We start from the raw sequence: 19,200 nt of genomic DNA on the forward strand, positions 1-19,200 counted from the left end.
GAGTACTGTCCCTGTCCCAGAGCAAGGAAAGCATTTTATAAGTTTCTTACCCAGTATCTGTTCAGCTATAACTTTAAATATTCCTTTTGCTAAACATGCTTTGTTAAATGTTACCAAGGTAATTTAAAAAAAATAGTAACAGTGGTTATTATGCAGTAGTTTCATGACTTTGATAATCATAAAAAAATGAACTCACATCATGAATAAGTGTTTCACCTATTAGCATTCCAAAGATATCTGTGAAGGTGACAGGCTGGCCTGAGCTTTTCTTATTCCACAGTGCTTCAATGTAGCGTTTGACTTTCTGAGGAGTGAGCAGCAGAAGTGGGTTGTGACTCACAGAGTTCATTAATTCTTGGTTAATCTCTTTTGGTCCTTTTTCTGGAAAGTCCGGGTGTGAATACAAAGTTGACATGTACCTGCAATGGAAAATAGGCTCTGTAAGTATCAAAGCCTGGTTCAATGTCAGATGGCTGAAACATACAATAAGCTCATAAATAATTTGATACAATTACTGATTAAATCAGATTAATTTACTCATTATTTATAAAGTAAATTGTCATTTCCTTTTTCTCCAGGCATAGAAAGCTAAACAATTTGTTCTAAATGTAAGCGTACAATCAAAGACTCAACATATATTTCCATAATGTGTATGGTGTAAAAGATTAAGTGTTCCTCATTTATCTCTTTAAGGGACAATGGACAGAATCATCGTAAGCTGAAAAAAACAGTTTATCAAGTTGTCACAGCATACCTAAATTGGCAGACTGGAGGCCCTATAAGTATACACATGCAGCTCTTTCACTCTAAGATGTACCTCTCTCTGTCACTCTCCAGTTCATTATTACTGTTCAAAAATTCCCAACATATATTAGTAATGGCATGCTTTCCAGGATCTAGTCGTTTTCATAAGTAAGATGAAGCACATAACTGCAACCTGTGCAGAGATTTAATTGACCCTCAGGATTCAGAAGATGCCTATCAGGCAAATCTTGGTTTTGCCACTGAATAACTCTGGAAACTGAAGTTATGTTTACTCAAAACAAAGTTTAGACACACATGCAGACAGCTGTGGTTTGCACTTGGTTGGCTTAAGTAACACTATGGTTGAAGATTCAAAACAGGTTGTCCCAATCTACCAGATGCTCATTTCACTATTATTTATTCAATTAGCTGTCTCGGGTATACATAACATACTGCAGGCATAATTCTGCGTAGTACTGAGATACACTCTGTGTAAGCTTGGCCCTGAGATCACTGCCTGGCAATTTACCTGACAGCATGATGAACCCTGTCACATGCATGATGTAAGACCTTGATTCATTAGTCCTTGCACAGGCTCTAAAGCTTAGCATGCTCATCAGCTTGTGGGTGGAACAAGCACAGCAGCAGGCTTCCATATGAGAAGAGAAAGGAAATTGCAGGATGAAGAATTCGGCACAAGGTTGAAGCAAGATGACAGAAATGATCAGGGAGGGAAATGCATTGCTCCAAGGTTAGGCATGCATCTGAGTGAACAAGCAAAAACCTGCCTCTCCCTGCAGGAAAAGAATTCTCCACCCTTCAGGGAAAAAAAAATTTTTTAAAAAGAGCATTATTCCCAAGTAACAGACTGCATGGAAATAAAGAAAAGAAAGGCAGTGCCAAAGCGTCAATCTATTTATTCATCAAGCAAGGTAAGTCTGAATAGACATCACCAAGACAGCAAAAGCAAATTTGTTTAAATATAACTGTTTCCAACATATGTTCCTGAGTGAATCAGTTCTGATAATCTTGCTATTTTAATACAGATTTTATAGGCTTACATTAGATCAACTATGTATTCACACCTGGGTTTTCCCAAAAAAGGACCTCATGGCCAGCTGACTGACATCTTTTCAGAACACAGACTACATACCATTCCCTAGACACACAGTGAAATCTTTTCAAACTGCGTTGCACTATTCAATAGCTCTTCATCCTGCCAAATTGTATCTACCACTTTTTGCAATTTGGCAAAAGTACATCCAAGTCTCTCAATAGACAGTGATAAATCTGCTCCCCAACCACTAGTGATAGAAAACCCAGGTTCTAGGGATGCCAATATTTTACAGTTCAATCTGAACAAGAAACTTACTAGTTCACAGGCACTTTTGGCATTTCAAAACCTTCTGGCACTCTGAAAGCTTTCTCTCTAGTCTGGGAGGGGGGAAGCAAGGTTCACACAAGCGAAGAATAATTGAAAAAAGCCACACAAGGAATAGAACAGATCATTATCTATTTCAAAAGAGTTAACAACTTTGGGGTTAGAGTATTTCCTTAGAACACGTGGAACCAAAACTCCTGTGCTTCCTTAGAGTTAAACCAGGGGATATAACACATCCCAGGGGGATTCCCTGCTCACTTATATTTATTTATTCCAATAAAAGCCTTTTTCCCTTACTCTTGAAGAAATGAGATATTTATATAATATCGTAATTTAGACTGGAAGGAACCTCAAGGTCTCTATTCCAACCTCCTCCTCAATGCAGAACCATCTTAAAAGTCAGATCAGGTTGCTCAGGGCTTTGTTCAGGCAAGTTCTACTTTCACATAAGTATTCACTGAGTCAGAGAGAGACAGGGTGACACCTTACCCAGTCCAGTCAAGTAAGGATGTGGCAATACATTCCAGTGCTTGACCACTCTCACTGCAAAATAATTTTCCTAATAGCTAATCAAATTCATCTTGCTTTAACTTTGGCCACTACCCCTTGTCCTTTCTCTGTGCATCTCCAAAAAAAAGTCTGCTTTCTTTACAGCTACCCATTAGGTAGCTGAAGGTAGCAGCAAGATCTCCTGCCACCACTACCTTTGCCTACTCCTCAAGGCTAAATAAATCCAGCTGCCTCACTTTCTTATGTGCTCCAGTCCACTTATTGCCTAGGTAGCACTCTGATGGCATTAATCCAGTTTGTCAACATCTTTCTTGTACTAGGTGGCCCTAAACTGGATTCAGATGCAGCTCCAGTATTCAAACTAGTATATAAAAAACCCCCCTGGATATGATAAAATGGTATTTTGTGACATTTGGGATACTCCCTTGAAAAGGTCAACATTTTCTTAAGTTAAAACATCCTCTACTGCAACTTGATCCATTAATATTAAAAGCAAGTTTTAAAGTTAGACAAAAAAAAGTCTACAATTTTTCAGTTAATGAAAAAAATGTAGTGTTAAGGAGTCCAAGCAGTTACGAAATTTGGATTGAATATGTCAGATGGCTTTGGCTGATGAAAATCACGCAGCTTTAAATGTTTCATCATTTCATTTAAGAAATGTCAAAACAAATAGTTTCAACATTTGTAATAAGTGTGATTTGGGACAATTTTTATAAAAGCAAAGAAACAAAAGGCTGCAGGTTCACAGCACTGGGCAGGGAGAAGAGAAACCCTCTGATTCAGAAGAGTGGTTGAGGCAGACATATTACTGGGGTTCAAAGCATTCTGCTGCCTCCAAAGCCTTGAGCTCATAATGCCCAGAGAGTGCCTTTCACCCAGTGAAGTCACTCTGATTTTCTCCTGGTGATGTTATTCCTGTTAATGGGCTGAAGAATTCATTGAGTCAGACAGGAGAACATCATAACCACCTGATCTGCGCATTCTAATTGAGACATTTTGGAAGATCTTCTCTCCCATCTGACTAACACACTATTTTAAAAACGATGTAACTTCTGAATTAAACAGTGACAATAGGAGTGGTACAAGGCAATCCCTAGCATGATGCCGTGCCGGATGGCAGTCAGTCAGTATTCTTTCCTACAAGCTTAAGTATATCTGCTCTAATCTCCTTATGCTAAGAAAGAATCAGTGAACAGGTCCTAGATGTCCCCTGTAAATCCACTTAGGAGGGGACTACTGAGTCTAAAATGGAGCAAAAGATCTTTCAATGATTTTGAGAATCTCTGAAAAGTGTCCCAAAAGGATATAATCCATTTTGGATTGATTGAGTCATCATCTTCAAATCGCAAGGAATTTTTTTTTTTCATTTCATCAGGAAAATAAAGCAACACAAAAAATATTTTGGATTTAACCAACAGCTTGAATTCCTACTTTTGGTTACCAAGATGAAACAATCAGTTACACAGTCCTACTACGCAGAGTATTAGCTGTTGATACAGAAACATGGGTGCAAATGCATAGCACTTCTTTTCATCCCTTCCTGCTATCAAAGCTCCCAGAAAGATCACCTGGAGACTGAGCTGTGCTCACCCTTCGAGGCATTCTGAAACACCTCCATCAGCAGTCTTGCCCCACTGACAGCTGTCTCCATATGTCTTTTCCATAGCGATAGTGCCTGTGTAAAATTTGCTGTGAATTATAACCTTAGAAATAAGTCAACTCTCATGAAAATTTGTTCTTGAACTTCCTGAAGAAAAACAGAAGAAAAACAAAAGAAAAAACCCTTACCACGTGGATCCTGAGAGACCAGCAATGTAAGTTGCACAGTCTAAAATTCCTGATTCATAAAGTGCTTTCATGACTCCAGCAAACCCTACCATGGCACGAAATCCACCTCCTGAACCCAATATCGCGATCACTGGTACCTGCATAGATGAGAAGAATAGCCACATCACCACATCAATTCTGATATCACCACATCAATTCTGATAAAGACTTAAAAGTAGTAAATAAACGTTATTCATCAATCACTGGCCAAACATACCAGCCTTGTGCAATCTCTGATCACCATCCAGAGATCCTCATAGCAGAGGAGAAACCTGTGCTTTTACAAATCTGTGCACAAACGTTCTAATAAGCCAAAAAGAAGGTATAGTGGTACATGTGTCAGAGAATGGCAAAATACTTTAATAAAGCACTTTGAGATATGACTTTTAAACACTGTACATAGATGAAAAGTATCCTAATCCCATCCATGAAGCTGCCTGTCTCTCTTAGGTTCTCTGGGCCCAGGAGTGATGTACAATATCTGTATGTCATTTACTCAGTCCCTTCTGCTTCACAAAGAGCTGGATGGCAGAAGTACTTTTGGACTGCAGCATGGGAGGAGAGCGCTGCGCATCATGAGCAGGGGAAGCCAGGAACCAGCCAGCAGCATGAGAGGTCCTGTTTGCCAAGGTGGAAATCACAGAGAGGCAGAGCAGACTTCCTTCCAGTTTCCTATATATCTTGTACCTAGGGACCATTAGCAACCAGTAGGTACAAACAGATGGCATGTAACAAAGCACCTGGCATGCAAGGATATAAAGGGAAGCTAAATGTGCCTAGCTCTCATGCAGGCAAGAAGCAAGGTATGACTGAGGCAACAGAAGGGCAGGAAGAAAGCCCGAATTCCCAGGAAAGGGGGAGCTGCAAGCTTGCTGCTCACAGCAAGTCTCCCCTTCCACCTGCAGCTTTTCACCTCGGTTCAGAGCTCTGGTGACAGAGAAGGAACAAATGCTGCCAGGGACAATTTTGGACCAGACATCACAGGTTACCGGATAAGAAAGTGACAAGTGACAGTAGCTGATGACTCCCTCTTCTATGGGATACAGGCAGCCTGCCTGCCAGACTGATTGTTTAGGGAGGTTTGATGCTTGCCCAGGCTCCAGATCCATGATGGCATGGAGAAATGGCTGAGTCTCACCTGGCCTTCCAGCTGCTACTCCTCACTGCTCATCCATGTGAGCAACAGTGATACAAGCTGAGGAGACCCTGAGCAGAAGAGAGGTGCTTTGCCCCCTCTTTGAGCAAGAATGAAGGCACAGGCACCCAGGGCTGTGGCCTGTGGACTTGATCTTTCCATTCTGGAAGAGGAAAGGTTCAAGCAGATTCTATCGGGCTCAGGTGGTGTCACTAGAGAGATTCTTGGCTTCTTGACCATGAAGACTTGGTTCCTGATGAAGATCATGTATGGAAAAATGAAGAATCCACCTGACCAACAGAGTGAGGAACACCTTCACGAACAGACTTGCTAATTTAATGAGGACAACTTTAGACTAACTTCAATGACAGGGACCTAAGTGATTAAATGGTGCAAATGTTGCAAATGCAGGAAGGGTGCACAGGAGAAAGCTAGCAGTGAGACCTGCAAGTTCCTGCTCAGAAGTAAGAGTGTTTTCAGAGGCTTACCTCAAATGTCTCTATATTGATGCAGAGACATCAAACAAGAAAAATTGGAAGTTCAAGTGGAGCCACAGGTCTATGACACAATTAGAATGCCATAGACTTGGTGGAACAGCATGCGTGGCAGCTGGGAATACAGGTGGGGAGAAAGGGTATAAGGGGATATAAGGGTATAAGGGTATAAGCAGCTCCTTGATTGCAGAGAACATCAGGATGCAACCAGAGACACACCTCTGGGGAGCTTCTGAGTCGTGATCAGACAGAAGGTAATGCTAAGAATGTTGTGGCAGTCAGACTCAGACTGCTCACCAATGAGATGAAGTGGGTAAGGCTTTCTCTGAAAAACAGAAGTCTCCTGATCTGGCTGCGATCCTCACAGGGGATTTTACCCCTCTGCTGAAAGGTCAGCACTGCATAAGCCATCCAGGAAGTTTGTAGACTGCCTTGGTGACAATTTCCTAATGCACATGCTGGAGGACTGACTAATGCTGTACCTCACCTGCTGCTCACAAATAGTAAAGAACCAGGGGCAAATGTGGCCACTGGGAGCTGCTTGGGTTGTACTCCTCACAAAGTTATTTAGTTCAGGATCAGACCAAGGCTGGGAAGTGAGCACCAGAGTTAGGACTCTGGAATTCACTAAACTCTGGGTTGTTCTGGGTCTCACTAGGCACAATCCCCCCAGTTTTCTCTGTTGGCAGTAAATTGAGTGTTGGCAATAGCACTCCCTTCAGAGACAACTGGGACTAGCTAACCTCCAGAAGTTCCATCCAAACAGTACTTCTACAGCTCCATTATAGTGTAATTTTTATTCCATACTACTTCCTAATAGGGTACAATATTATCACTGCACAGAATCCTCCATTTTACGTTCCTTACAGGCACAGAAAGATAATGACTGTTTTTTCTGATTCTTCAGGTCAAATACTATCATTATGACCCTCCTTAGCTTCCCGTCTACGGAAATAATGTATGGAATTCCAAGTTCAGTTCACTCGCACAGATTTGTTGCACTGCTTCAGACCTTAAAATACAACCAACAAGTCCACAAATTGAGTGAATTAATCATGTCCGGTCTCGGCATTAGCAAGTTATTGCCCCCCCCAAGGCCCTGTTACTTAGAACTCTAATTGCCTACTTTCTGAAGAATTAGAATCTATTTGAAGAAGTCGCCACTTGCAGCAAGATTTCTAAATAAAAATATACTCAGAATTTCTTTAGGGATAAGACATAAGAATGTCCTTCTTATCTGTAATCCAAAATAGAGAAGATATTAAATTTAGTTTTTAAATAAACTGTTTAGTTACAAAGCCACAGAAATCTTTAAAGCAATCCAAACACCAGCTTTAATCCAAATGATATCTTTGTGACAGAGCCAGAAGCAGTACATGTTACTAATCAGAAACAGAAGAGAGACAAATAATATTTTGGTTAGGAGTTTTAAAACACATTTTATAATAAAAACACCTGATATTACCACACAGCAAGAATACAGGTTCACAAGGGGAAATTCCTGCTTGACCAACTTAATTACAATTTTATGACAAGGTCACCCATCTTGTTGACCAAGGGAAGCCAGCAGATGTGGGGGGTTTTGGATTTTAGCAAAGTTTTGGATCCTGTCTCTCACACCATCCCCCTGGACAAAACATCCAGCACACAGCTAGACAAGCCGACGATATGTTGGGTGAGCAATTGGCTGATGGGTCAGGCTCGAAGAGTTACAGTAAATGGAGTTACATCAGGCTGGCAGCCAGTCACCAGTGGGGTTTCCCAGGGCTCAATTTTAGGGCCAGTGCTCTTAAATATTTTATAAATAGTCTGGATGCAGGAATTGAATGTACACTAAGCAAGTTTGCCGATGATACTAAACAAGGAGGAGCTGTGGACTCCCTCGAGGGTAGAAAGGCCTTACAGAGAGATCTGGATAGACTAGAGCTGGGCATCCCCAACCATATGACATTTAACACGAGCAAGTGCTGAATTCTCCAGCTGGGATGAGGTAATATTGGTTGTACATAAAAACTCTGGGATAAGAGGCTAGAGAGTAGCTCTGCAGAAAGAGATCTGTGGATTTGGGTTAATGGCAAGTTGGATATGAGTCAACAGTGTGCCCTGGCAGCCAAAAGGGCCAACCGTGTCCTGGGGTGCATCAAGCACAGCATCACTAGCCAGACGAAGGAAGTGATTGTCCCACTCTACACTGCACCAGTGAGGCCTCAACTCAAGTCCTGTGTGTGGTTTTGGGTGCCTCAATATAAGAAGGACATCAAACTATTAGAGTGAGTCCAGAGGAGGGCAACCAAGATGGTGAAAGGTCTTGTGGGCGAGATTTACAAGGAGCGGCTGAGGTCACTTGGCCTGTTCAGCTTGGAGAAGAGAAGGCTGAGGGGTGACCTCATCGCAGTCTACAACTTCCTCAAGCAGGGCAGTGGAGGGTGAGGTGCTGATCTCCTCTCTCTGGTGACCAGTGATAGGACACAAGGAAATGGAATGGAGCTGCAACAGAGGAAGTTCAGATCGGACAATAGGAGGAAGTTCTTCATGGAGAGGGTGGTCAGTCACCAGACGAGGCTCCCCAGGGAAGTGGTCACAGCACCAAGCCTGTCAGAGTTCAAGGAGTGTCTGGACGATGCTGTTAGTCATATGGTTTAGTTTTAGGTGGTCCTGCAAGGAGCGGGAAGTTCGAGTTGATGATCCTTATAGGTCCCTTCCAACTTGAGACAGTCTGTGATTCTTATAGGTCCCTTCCAACTTGAGACAGTCTGTGATTACATGATTCTAAAACTTAACATGCTACCATCATCAAGTGTTTCAGCAAAGTCCCTGGTTCCCAGTTTCCAAAACCTAGAAGAATTTTCCACTGTTCAGTGGTGGTAAGGTAACAACATCTTGGTTGTTATTAAACATAAAAAGAATTACACAGTTGTGCAGAAAGCCCCTATCTGATCAAACTGGTAATCAAAAATTTCACTGAAACGCAATTTAAGGTGCCAATAGATGGGACTAGTTATAAGAAGAGGAACCATATGACTACTGAGTTCAGTTTATTTTTGCACATTCTACACTCCAAGACATGAAACTCCTCTGTGAACTGAAAACGCACAGTCACATGGAAATGACCATGCACAATGACCAGGTATGTTGAGACATTTCTGGAGGCTTCCATTCCACAAGAACTACTTATTCTTGCTGCAGTAAGATTATTTTATTATCTTTGTAAGTGTTAAGCTTTAGTAATAGAAACCACAGGTATTTACTGGCATCAGCATTCATCATGCACCTCCAGCGATAGCTATCTATAAATAAATGACACAACAAAGGTAAAGATTTAGGACATGCCTGTTTTGTTAAGCCAACACCCCAATAACGGAGCAGTTGCTTTGAATAGAAGAGCCACATTACTAATCACAAACTTAATAATGTATGTTAGGCTTTGAAAGCTCTTTACAAACACTACCTAATTAACTTACACAGACAAATCCCAACAGGATGAAGACAGTGGTTTGCAGGTGTATGCCTGGAAAAAGTATGTGAGAACACTTCCAAAGCACCACTACTCAACAAATCTATTCATCAGTGCAGTGGCATGAGCACAAGGGAAAATCTGAGTTTTCTTCAGGATGCAGAGAAATCTGTAAGGAGGATCAATAAAGAATGTTGAGAAGAGTCACTAGCACCCTGATGGCAAGTGCTTCCTGTAGACTTAATCCACAGGCATCCTGGGAATCATACATTCCTATACTGCGGGAGGGTGGGTATACTGAGAATTAGGTGTATATATAACATTTCTTCATTTCCACTTGATACCAAAGCAAAGTATGAAGAGGTGCAATCGCTACTTTATTTCCAGAAATGAAACTCAACTAAAGAGCTCTAGAGCAGAGGGCAGCAGCTTAAGTAAGCTTCCCACAGTAAATAAAGCTTTTAAACGATGAAAAATAACTGAAGATAAGCATCCACTGCATATTTACATTCATTTATTTCAGCCAACTGAATACAAGTTGACTTGCATGTGTAAGTCAGGTGATGAAGCTTAAGAGTGCTTTCCTGCTTTGCATAGGAAGGTAGACCACATTTCCAAGCAGGTAGGTTTGTTAAAGCAGCTTTTTAGCTGCAATTCAGTTTCCAACACACTTAAGGGCAAGAAATGGTAAAATCTGAAATTACATACACCCATCTTAAAAGTTGCCCTCTAGCATAAATAGGGCAGAGGCAGGGAGGAAACCTGCTCTCTATAGGTGCAGAGTACAAAGGGAAAAGAAACAAAAAGCCACATCACAATTGAGAAAGAATGAAGAAAAGACAGGATACCAAGGCGTGCACGCTTCTCCATGTACACAGGCTGGGGCTGACGATCTCCACCCTTTGAGGCACTCTGAACCTGAAGTCCTTTATACATCATCAGTAAAACCAGGGTAGAGGTACTAAACCCATTGAAACAGATCAGTAAATTTAGACCAAAAGGGTACGTGACTCACAAGAAAGTGATGCGGTGAGTCAATGGCAAAAATGTGAATTGAATTCAAAAGTCTTGGAGACAAAGGCCCATTGCTCTAGTTCCTGGCCACTCTGCCACACTCAATTATATAAGGCTGTGCCCTCTTCTGAACAACCAAAAGGCCATGCCAGCATGGCTTTCTTTTTCCTATGGTTCCTATGCATGGCACAATGCTGAGGGACCCAAGCTAGTTTTGAACAAACCAGCTTAGATATCATCCAAACAAACTCCACTGAACAGGATATACCAACACAGATGAAGTGTTTTGTCAATACATCTGCACTGTCTTTAGGATCCACGGGGCACTGTACTGCGTGGACAAGCTCAGCATCATATGGTTCCACTTCCATCAACGGGTGCCTCATCTCAACATGTGCCGATTGCTTAACCACCAAACTGGTCATGAAAATGAAAAGGATTTGGGAAACAAGATATGTTTTAAGAAAAGCAAGCTTCAGAAAAGATTATCTCAATCATACTTCCCTGTAATCTGGCAAAAAAAGCCAATATGTATTAAATCTTGTTTTGGGAATGATCTTGGGAATGGGTGTATCTGTTTTTATCTAAATGCCTGGAAACACAGTGCACAAAATCTGGACAAGAATAGCTATGGTGGAAAAAAAATTGCCATAGGGCACACAGATAATTATTAAAAAACTGTTGTGCAAATCAAGTCTTAGGGCACTATATGCCTTCTTTAATTGATTATGGTATTTTTAGAAAATTGTTTAAAGCAACAAAAATCATAAAAATAAACTAAGCAATAACACAGGTACAAGAAGTCTCATCCTCTGTGTTTTCAGAATGTGCCTGAAGATTAAGGAAGGAAATTTAGAAGTACTCATTTCCCCATGCCAGCATGTATAATTATTTCACAGGTATTAAAGTCTCATAGCACCCCTGCAAGGCACACATGTTGCTATTCCCAGATGAAGAAACTTAGGTGAACTTTGAGTGAGTGACTTGTTTAAGATTAAACAATGACTCACAGGCAGCTAAGAATACTCATTATGTCTCCCAGCTTCTGATGCCATGTTAAGACTACAAAACATCCTATAAATCCTCCTGCTATCTTCCATCTGTAGCAATAAAAGTAAAAATGATAGGCTATAAGGACAAAATGATATTTTAATTTGAACAAAAAGGTTTTTTTCATCGCTAGAAGCAGCTAAAAATTCTGACAAGTCAGCTTAAAAATACACACTTGACATATGAAAAATGGGAGGATCACATTACCTCAGTCCTTCCTAGAGTTGATAGGCCTCCAATTAGTGATTACTGTCTGGTCTTGGAAGATGCAATTTAACTGTTAAGCCTTCAGTATTTGAGACAGTGAGGGATACCAAGGGAAGATGATTACAAAAAGAATATGAAATCTTACCTAGCCTTTACAATAATTCACGCGCGCACACACCACCTGCATAGAACTGATACTTCAGGCACTGAGTATCACTCCAGTCGTAACTGGATCTTGGTAGAATATCTGCATCCTTTCTGAGAAAGATATTATTCTGCTGTAGAAGATCAGACCAACGTCACATCCACAAATATCTATTGTGATAAGATTTGGACGTGTTCAGATTAAAATAACTGAACTGAAAATTAAAAAACCTTGAAAATGTTTCTTCACGACATGCACAATTTATAGCTCTACAAATAAAATATGTATGATACTTGTCAAATTCTTTCATCTTCCTCAGAAAACTCACACAAGCACATTTTACTACACAAGACAGAGCTCAAAAGTATACAACAATGACACATTTACCACCTGCTCAAAACTTCATAGGAATTTTAAAGGAATTCTTCAGTATTGTTTTCAGTTTCTGCAAAAGACTGTTACATTCTGCTTGCACTAAAACTGCACAAAAGGAATCAATATCAATGAATTATCAACCCAGATTAATTCATTGACTGTGTTCATTGCATGACACGCCCCACATATACACAGTCTTCCTGTCACAATTCTGGGAGCAGAACAGGACTAGGAACAAGCAAGGAAGAGGAGGATGGAAAAGCTACTACAAAACAAGTGGATCTGTACCAAGTGTATCCTTAATTAATTCAAAATAATGCAGTGTTTTAGGAAATCACTGAAAAGATCAGTAGGATTCAGCACCTTTCCTCATTTTAATGTGACCCAAACCACCATCAGTCCATATAGATCTGTTGGCTCGGTACAGAGCACTAGCTCTGTAAGAAATTTCTCTGAGAAATAAACTTCATAATTCTAATCTTACAGAAGAGGCTAAAGCAAAAGAAGAAAGGACAGAAAGAAACTAATTTCTAAGCTGACTCTAACATCAAAACGGCTCATTTCCTGCCTAACCCTTTAGACATGAAGGCCATAGAGCCAAGGCCATTTTAAGAGCACAGGCTGGATATCAAGCACGCAAGGGCAGATTCTGCAGCTGGATGCATGCCCAGAGCTACCACACACGTCTTGTGCAGCAGGTATTTCACATGCCTTTTAGGCATTTTTAAGATGACGATCTCAGCTCAGAACCAACACCTTAACTAAGCATGGAATTCAGAATCAGAGCAAAATGAAAAGCGTGGATTTATCTCCTTTGCCCAGTTTTAACCTAGGCACAGCCTCCTAAGGATTAAAACAATAACGAATCAGATAAAAGTTACTGCACTTTGTTTAAGGTGCCAGAGCAAATGAAAACCTGTGACTTTTGTCCTACAAAGGCATTTACGCAGTATTGTCGTTTTGAACATAACAGGCATATATTATTTAAGGGCAGCTTCACTTTGGCACAGGATTTTGTCTCCTTAAACTTTAATCTATAAATTTAGAGCACAAGAAAAATTATTCTCCAGCCTAAATACTGTATGCACATAGAGGAAAAATAAATATTTCTTGATTCTGCCATCTGTTTTTACATCGAACGCTTGTACCTCACATGTCTGTTTCATTCCTTCAGGAGGCAAATGCAGGACACAAAAGGCGATACTAATCTTGATATGAACTTTCCAAACTTACATCACGGGAAGTGGTCAAGTTCTTGCTGTTTTCCTCTCCTAGAAATGATTTCATGCTCTGCATGATATTATCTTTTCTCTGTTGCCGAAATTTCTTCTCCTCGTCACACAGAGCCATGCTGAACCGGAGATCAGTTGAAGAGCTATTTTGCAAAACAGACAGGCTTTAACAAAATGCATAATTCAAAACAGAATTAAAAATATCACCTAGGGAAATGAGAGGAAGTAAGAGTAAATTCCTCATTAACTTACATAAGACGAAATAAAATAAAATAAAATTATGACTATTCATGCAATACAATTGCATCAGCTGGTTCCATGAAGTGATGGATGCAAAGAATAATGGCACACTGTATCTTTAAGGTATGCATTTTATATAGAATCCTCATTGTTCATAAACTAGTGAAAACCAAACACTAAATACGCAGCTTCTAGTGGTATATTATGTGGTCTCAAAAAAACCCTAAATTAAAATACAGCGAGTTCACCACTCAACACAATTATACATTGACAGTCTAAAAATTTGAATTCTCTACTTATCCACTGAACAAAGAACTGCAATGGAAAATTTTCATTCATTCCTACTAACACATACTACTCTTAAGTCAGAGGTTCATGCTAAGGGAGGGGAGGGTGATTTTAACTCTGTATCTGTTCAGCCTTACAATCAAAAGCTGTATGGATCTCAGCACAAATTTACTGGCTGGCCACAGGAAAAACTAAGCTGTTTTCTCTAGCTTCTTTCCCACATTGTGTGATCAAAAATGTACAGAGAGCTGCATAAAGACCTCAGTACTGCGATAAAAGCTACAACTTCAGCTCCCACTTCTTATTTCAGGTATCAAGGCAGGATAAACAAATTGAACTGTCACCCCATTCACACTAGTTAACTCTCTGAGTCTGTATGTTTTTCAAAGGGTTTGACTACAATACCTCCCCAGGAGCACTGCCTCTAGCAGACAGCAGTGAGGAGGAGTGCACAAATTTGTTCTGGTATTCATTTCATTGAAATATTTAACTTCATTGAAATTCCTGTATTTACGAATATGAGCTAAAAATGTTTGTGGATACTTTGACATGCTAGTTACAAGCCAGCATTTTTAAGAGTCCTTATGAAAAGCATAAAATGGTGAAATGGATCTATTTAGGCACAGATAATAATTCCTCAGATTTTTAAAAAACCTGTTGTGTAATAAAATAATGGGATTAAGGAAAAGGGGAGAAAGACTGCCTAGAAGCAATGTTCCATGAAGGTATATGAACAAGAGGTCCACGCAGAATCTGAAGTCCATGCAGCCAAGAATAACAGAACAGAACTTGATGAGATCATTTTGTTTAACATATTTTAAAGCCTACTGCCTAAGAGCAGCAAGACATCGGCAAGCATCTTCTCTTCATTTAATGTCAGAGATATGAAACACTTGTAATGTACAAGACCTGGAAGGTTTAGGGGTGGTCTCAAGGACCACCCACATATGCATCTTTACTACTACAAAATGATGAGCAGAAATTATCCCTGGCAGATTTTTGCCAGTCTCCAGAGTCATTATGAGAAAGTTCTACATTTACAGTTACAATGCTCAGCACTGCTATTTATAATAACAGCCAAAAAAAGAAACTTTAAATGCCTTGTTCTCAGTGATTTATTTTTAGACTTAAAAGATATTTTTCTGATTATGCCTCAAGGTGATTTTTGGTCTCTCACCTAAATAGGGTAAGAAAGAGGGAGAAAGACAGCTAGAGAGAAAAAAAAAAGGTAGGCATCTGCTTAGCTTTACACATGGTGAAATCCTGGCCCTACTGCAATGTCCACCTTTGACTTCAGTACTGTGTGGTATTAACATTCAAATACATTTCAGCAACAGCTTTGTATTGAGTATCCATATATGCTGGAAGTTAACCTGAGAGGTAGTTACCAAAGCAGGTAAAATAATGAGGATAATAGCTGAACCTGATGTCTATGAAATTATTAGAGGAAAAAGATCTTGAAAAAGAAAGCATGAACATAAACCAGGATGAGAAATTCATGTATGATGGCCTTGTTCCTGCAAGCATTTGGAAAGGGCACACCTATGAGTAAAAGTAACGGTGTTCAACTCAATGATAGAATTACAATGTGAAAACAACCCTCAACTTTAAAATCTCTTGATTTTACAGTACTTGGTATTTTTATGTTAAGACAAGGAAGCCTTACCTGACATGTTTTTAGGAAAATTCTAATGAACAGAGTTAAATAAAAAATACTTTTGCTGCTAAGACATTTTCTACCTTTTTTTTTAAACACAAGATACTTACCATACTTCAAGAGACAATTCTAAAGTCATTTCTGTGACCTAAACAAGAAATATTCAAATATGGTTACACCACTTACAAAGGGAAAAAACCACAAACACACCTGGAACATGAACTATTACTGTCAGAATTTTAATTTAAATATATTTTTTTAAAGAAGGACATTTAAATATGAGTTTCTTTTCTGCAGATCTTTTTCTTTAAAAGCACACAATATGATTCCAAAATACACCACTACCACTGAATACAGTAGAAAATGCTACTAGGTGCTGCTAGGTCCTGACTTTAATTCATCAGGTCCCCTTGTCTTGGCTTTCTTCTTGACAATCACTTTTTGATAGTGCTATTCGTCTTTGGCCTGAAGGGATCTAATTGTCTTCATGTTCTTATGGTCCTCTGTTTCTGCTCCCAGTCACAGTCTATCTGCCACTTGCTTCCTAGTTCACCAGGTAAACTTCATACTCAACTTGTATCTGAAACAGACTTGTAAGGCGTTGACTGCTCTGTGTTCTTCATGAGCCACCAAGTGTCTTTCCACAGTTAAATACTCTTAAATTATCAATCAGTAAGAGTGATTGCTTACAAGTTTCTGAAAGATGCAAGTAAACTAATAAATGTCACTACATAATGATTTCACTTGCAGACCACATAGAGCTCCTGTACCCATAAGCTATGGGTCGGTCTCCTCTGCCTTTCATAGAGCACTTAAAGTCATTCCCTGCAGGTAAATGGTTAAAAGGTTAAAAAATTATTATTAAAGCACCAATTGCATTTGTTAGGCAAAATTCAAGAGTACAAGGTTGCTAGAACTAAGACAGAATGGACAGGCATTTTCATCTCCCAGAGCTCTCTCATATGCAATGGCCACCGATGCGCTGGTACAGCCTTGTAGACGTAACACACTCACACACGGCGTCTTGCTCACTCTGCCTCTAGCTATAAACAGAATATCCTCATTTGTGGAATGTGATCACTAGGAATGGAGCTAGAAGCCTCAGACTGAATGTTTGCTTGACACTTATACAGAGTAGTTAAGGGCATGGAAGTGCAAAGCTGCCTCTGGCCTCCCACATCCCACATACCTGCTGACGGGCCAGGTAAAACCTGGCATTCCACTCCTGCCCTCTGAAAGGGGAATTGTAAATGAGGTGGCGCATTAACAGGGTGGTGAGAAAAAGAAAAGGCAAAGAAATTACAAAGGGAGAACATGAAGAAACAGAGTGAAGAGTCATTTACAGAAATACTTCAAAGACAAGGTAGTAATTACGTTATTCCAACACCTGTTATTACTAATTTAGAAAGCACTTCAGAAACCATGCAGTGATCAAATGGTTGAAAATGGTGTACGCACACGGTATTAAATAAACCCTTGAAGTGAAATGTTCCAACAGGGAAATAGCATGCCATTTTCTGTACCTTATATGGATTGCCACAGAAATCTCAGGAATACATGTTGTGTATACAAATTGCCTACATTGGGCTCAACCTGACTTGATGTTCACTTACCATTTGCTTATAAATTTCAGAGTGTATTTGGCTTTTTTCACTGATTTTTTTTCCTCCTGTGTATTCTACCAAGCTTTGCTGTGTGCTGATGAGAAGTTAAAGCACATCTGTCATGTGGCAAGGCCTTATATTATTGGAATGGGCTTTGTAAACTGTGTTTTCAAAATTTATTCATCAGCTTTTTCTCACTACCTCACCTCATGCCTGGTAGAACCAGCCATCCGCAGCCAGCCCACACTCTAGAAGCCCAAGTTACTGAAACGCTTAGTGAAATAAATATGCAGAAACTTCAAAAAATGCATTAACTAAAAAAAAAAAAGGTAAAAAACTATGAGGCCATCAAAATCCCAAACGCCCTAAGGCTATGCCTAATTAAAGGAATATTTTTTATTATTTACTATATTTTTATATACAAAATAGTATATTTTATAGGTTTTTATAATTTAAAACAATCCTATTTATATGTAGGACTAAATATATATAAATAATATATATCATTAAATACTAACATAGTATATATTATTCAATAAACAAAGATGCTAAACCTTACATATGAAACTCTCCAATTTCCAATAAATAGGCCTTAACCAGTGATTTGCTATAATCGCACTTTTGAAGTTACATCACATGGAAAACAGCAGAGCTGTCACAAATCAAGACCTCTGATCATATAACAAACCATAGCCGAAAACAGAAATGGAGACAGTATTTATACATACAGTATATGCATACAATATATATGCATATAAAGATAATCAGATGTGATGGATATAACTAAAAGTACTGAATTATGTTCAGAATGGCCTTATGTTACTCTAATAAATGATGATATTTTAATACCTATAGAACAGCTCAATTACACACGGATTTAACAACAATTTCCAGGCAGACAATCCCTGCTAAACTGACTCCATCTGTTTTGTATACGTGTTTAAAGAGACTAATCCAATTGGGACTTGCCTTTTCTTAGAGCATTCACATCAGTGCATTATTGCATGTTAACTAGGGCTGTGTTACAACAAGCCATTTACTGAAAGTGAAACATATAATAATAAAAGAATTTCCATCAGCTTTCCAGAAGCCACAGGCATCAGCAGCAGAGGTAATATACTGACCAGCAAAATCTGCATAACCTCTTCTGCTCCCAAAGACCATTAAACTAAATTGAACCAAGTGGTGCAGAAACTGGTTTAGCAAGTGAAAGTTTGAAACTAGACTTTCAAAGAGGATTCTCTCAGAAGGGACACTAAGACATTCAGTGGCACTGCTTAATTCTCCTTTCAGCAGGACTGTAAGAAGATAACTACAGTGCCTTTAGGCCAGTACTCTCTGTTTAACCATGGCAAGAGTGAATGCTTAGAAAACAAGCTTCCGAACAGGGTAAGAAGAGAACAACCCTCACTTGAGATCCTCCTGTGCCCCTACCCACATACTGTGACTGAAAGGCTGTCACCCTTATCCCCTCCATGATATATTCTAATCCCTTCTTGAATTCAAAACTTAGCTTTACATTAAGAAAACACATACATACATAGTACTGAGGCAGACTGACGGGATCTTGGTTTTCCTTTCATCTAGGAACATGTACTACTGAGGAGTACCTCAGGGCAGGCCTAATGTTTTTCTTAACCTTCAACAAAATGATTGAGGGAGTACTCTGCATAACATCAGCCTCAATGAGAGTCCTTAGGACACATCACTCGGCCTTTATAAGCACCATCCTCTATTGATTTGTGAAGATCAAACCAGAATGTGGCACAGAGAAAATTCAGACACCTGATAAAGGTGGTACATCCTGGTCTACACAACAGTTTAGGTGTCTCAGTTCAGGTGC

General features: G+C 39.6%; 1 protein-coding gene across 2 annotated transcripts in view; it reads right to left on the reverse strand.

Moving 5' to 3' along the window:
- Positions 1 to 19,200, reverse strand: part of PLA2G4A (phospholipase A2 group IVA) — a 93,658-nt gene that overhangs the window by 26,545 nt on the left and 47,913 nt on the right. For both annotated transcript variants that reach the window (XM_075096754.1, XM_075096755.1), the window contains exons 7-10: positions 15,864 to 15,901; positions 13,570 to 13,711; positions 4,424 to 4,560; positions 197 to 419 (exon numbers count right to left, since the gene is read on the reverse strand). In XM_075096754.1, coding sequence (XP_074952855.1) covers positions 197 to 419; positions 4,424 to 4,560; positions 13,570 to 13,711; positions 15,864 to 15,901 — 540 coding nt within the window. The remainder of the gene's footprint in view (positions 1 to 196; positions 420 to 4,423; positions 4,561 to 13,569; positions 13,712 to 15,863; positions 15,902 to 19,200) is intronic.

Source organism: Phalacrocorax aristotelis, chromosome 6, assembly GCF_949628215.1.
Source record: "Phalacrocorax aristotelis chromosome 6, bGulAri2.1, whole genome shotgun sequence".
NCBI classification, from domain to species: Eukaryota; Metazoa; Chordata; class Aves; order Suliformes; family Phalacrocoracidae; genus Phalacrocorax; species Phalacrocorax aristotelis.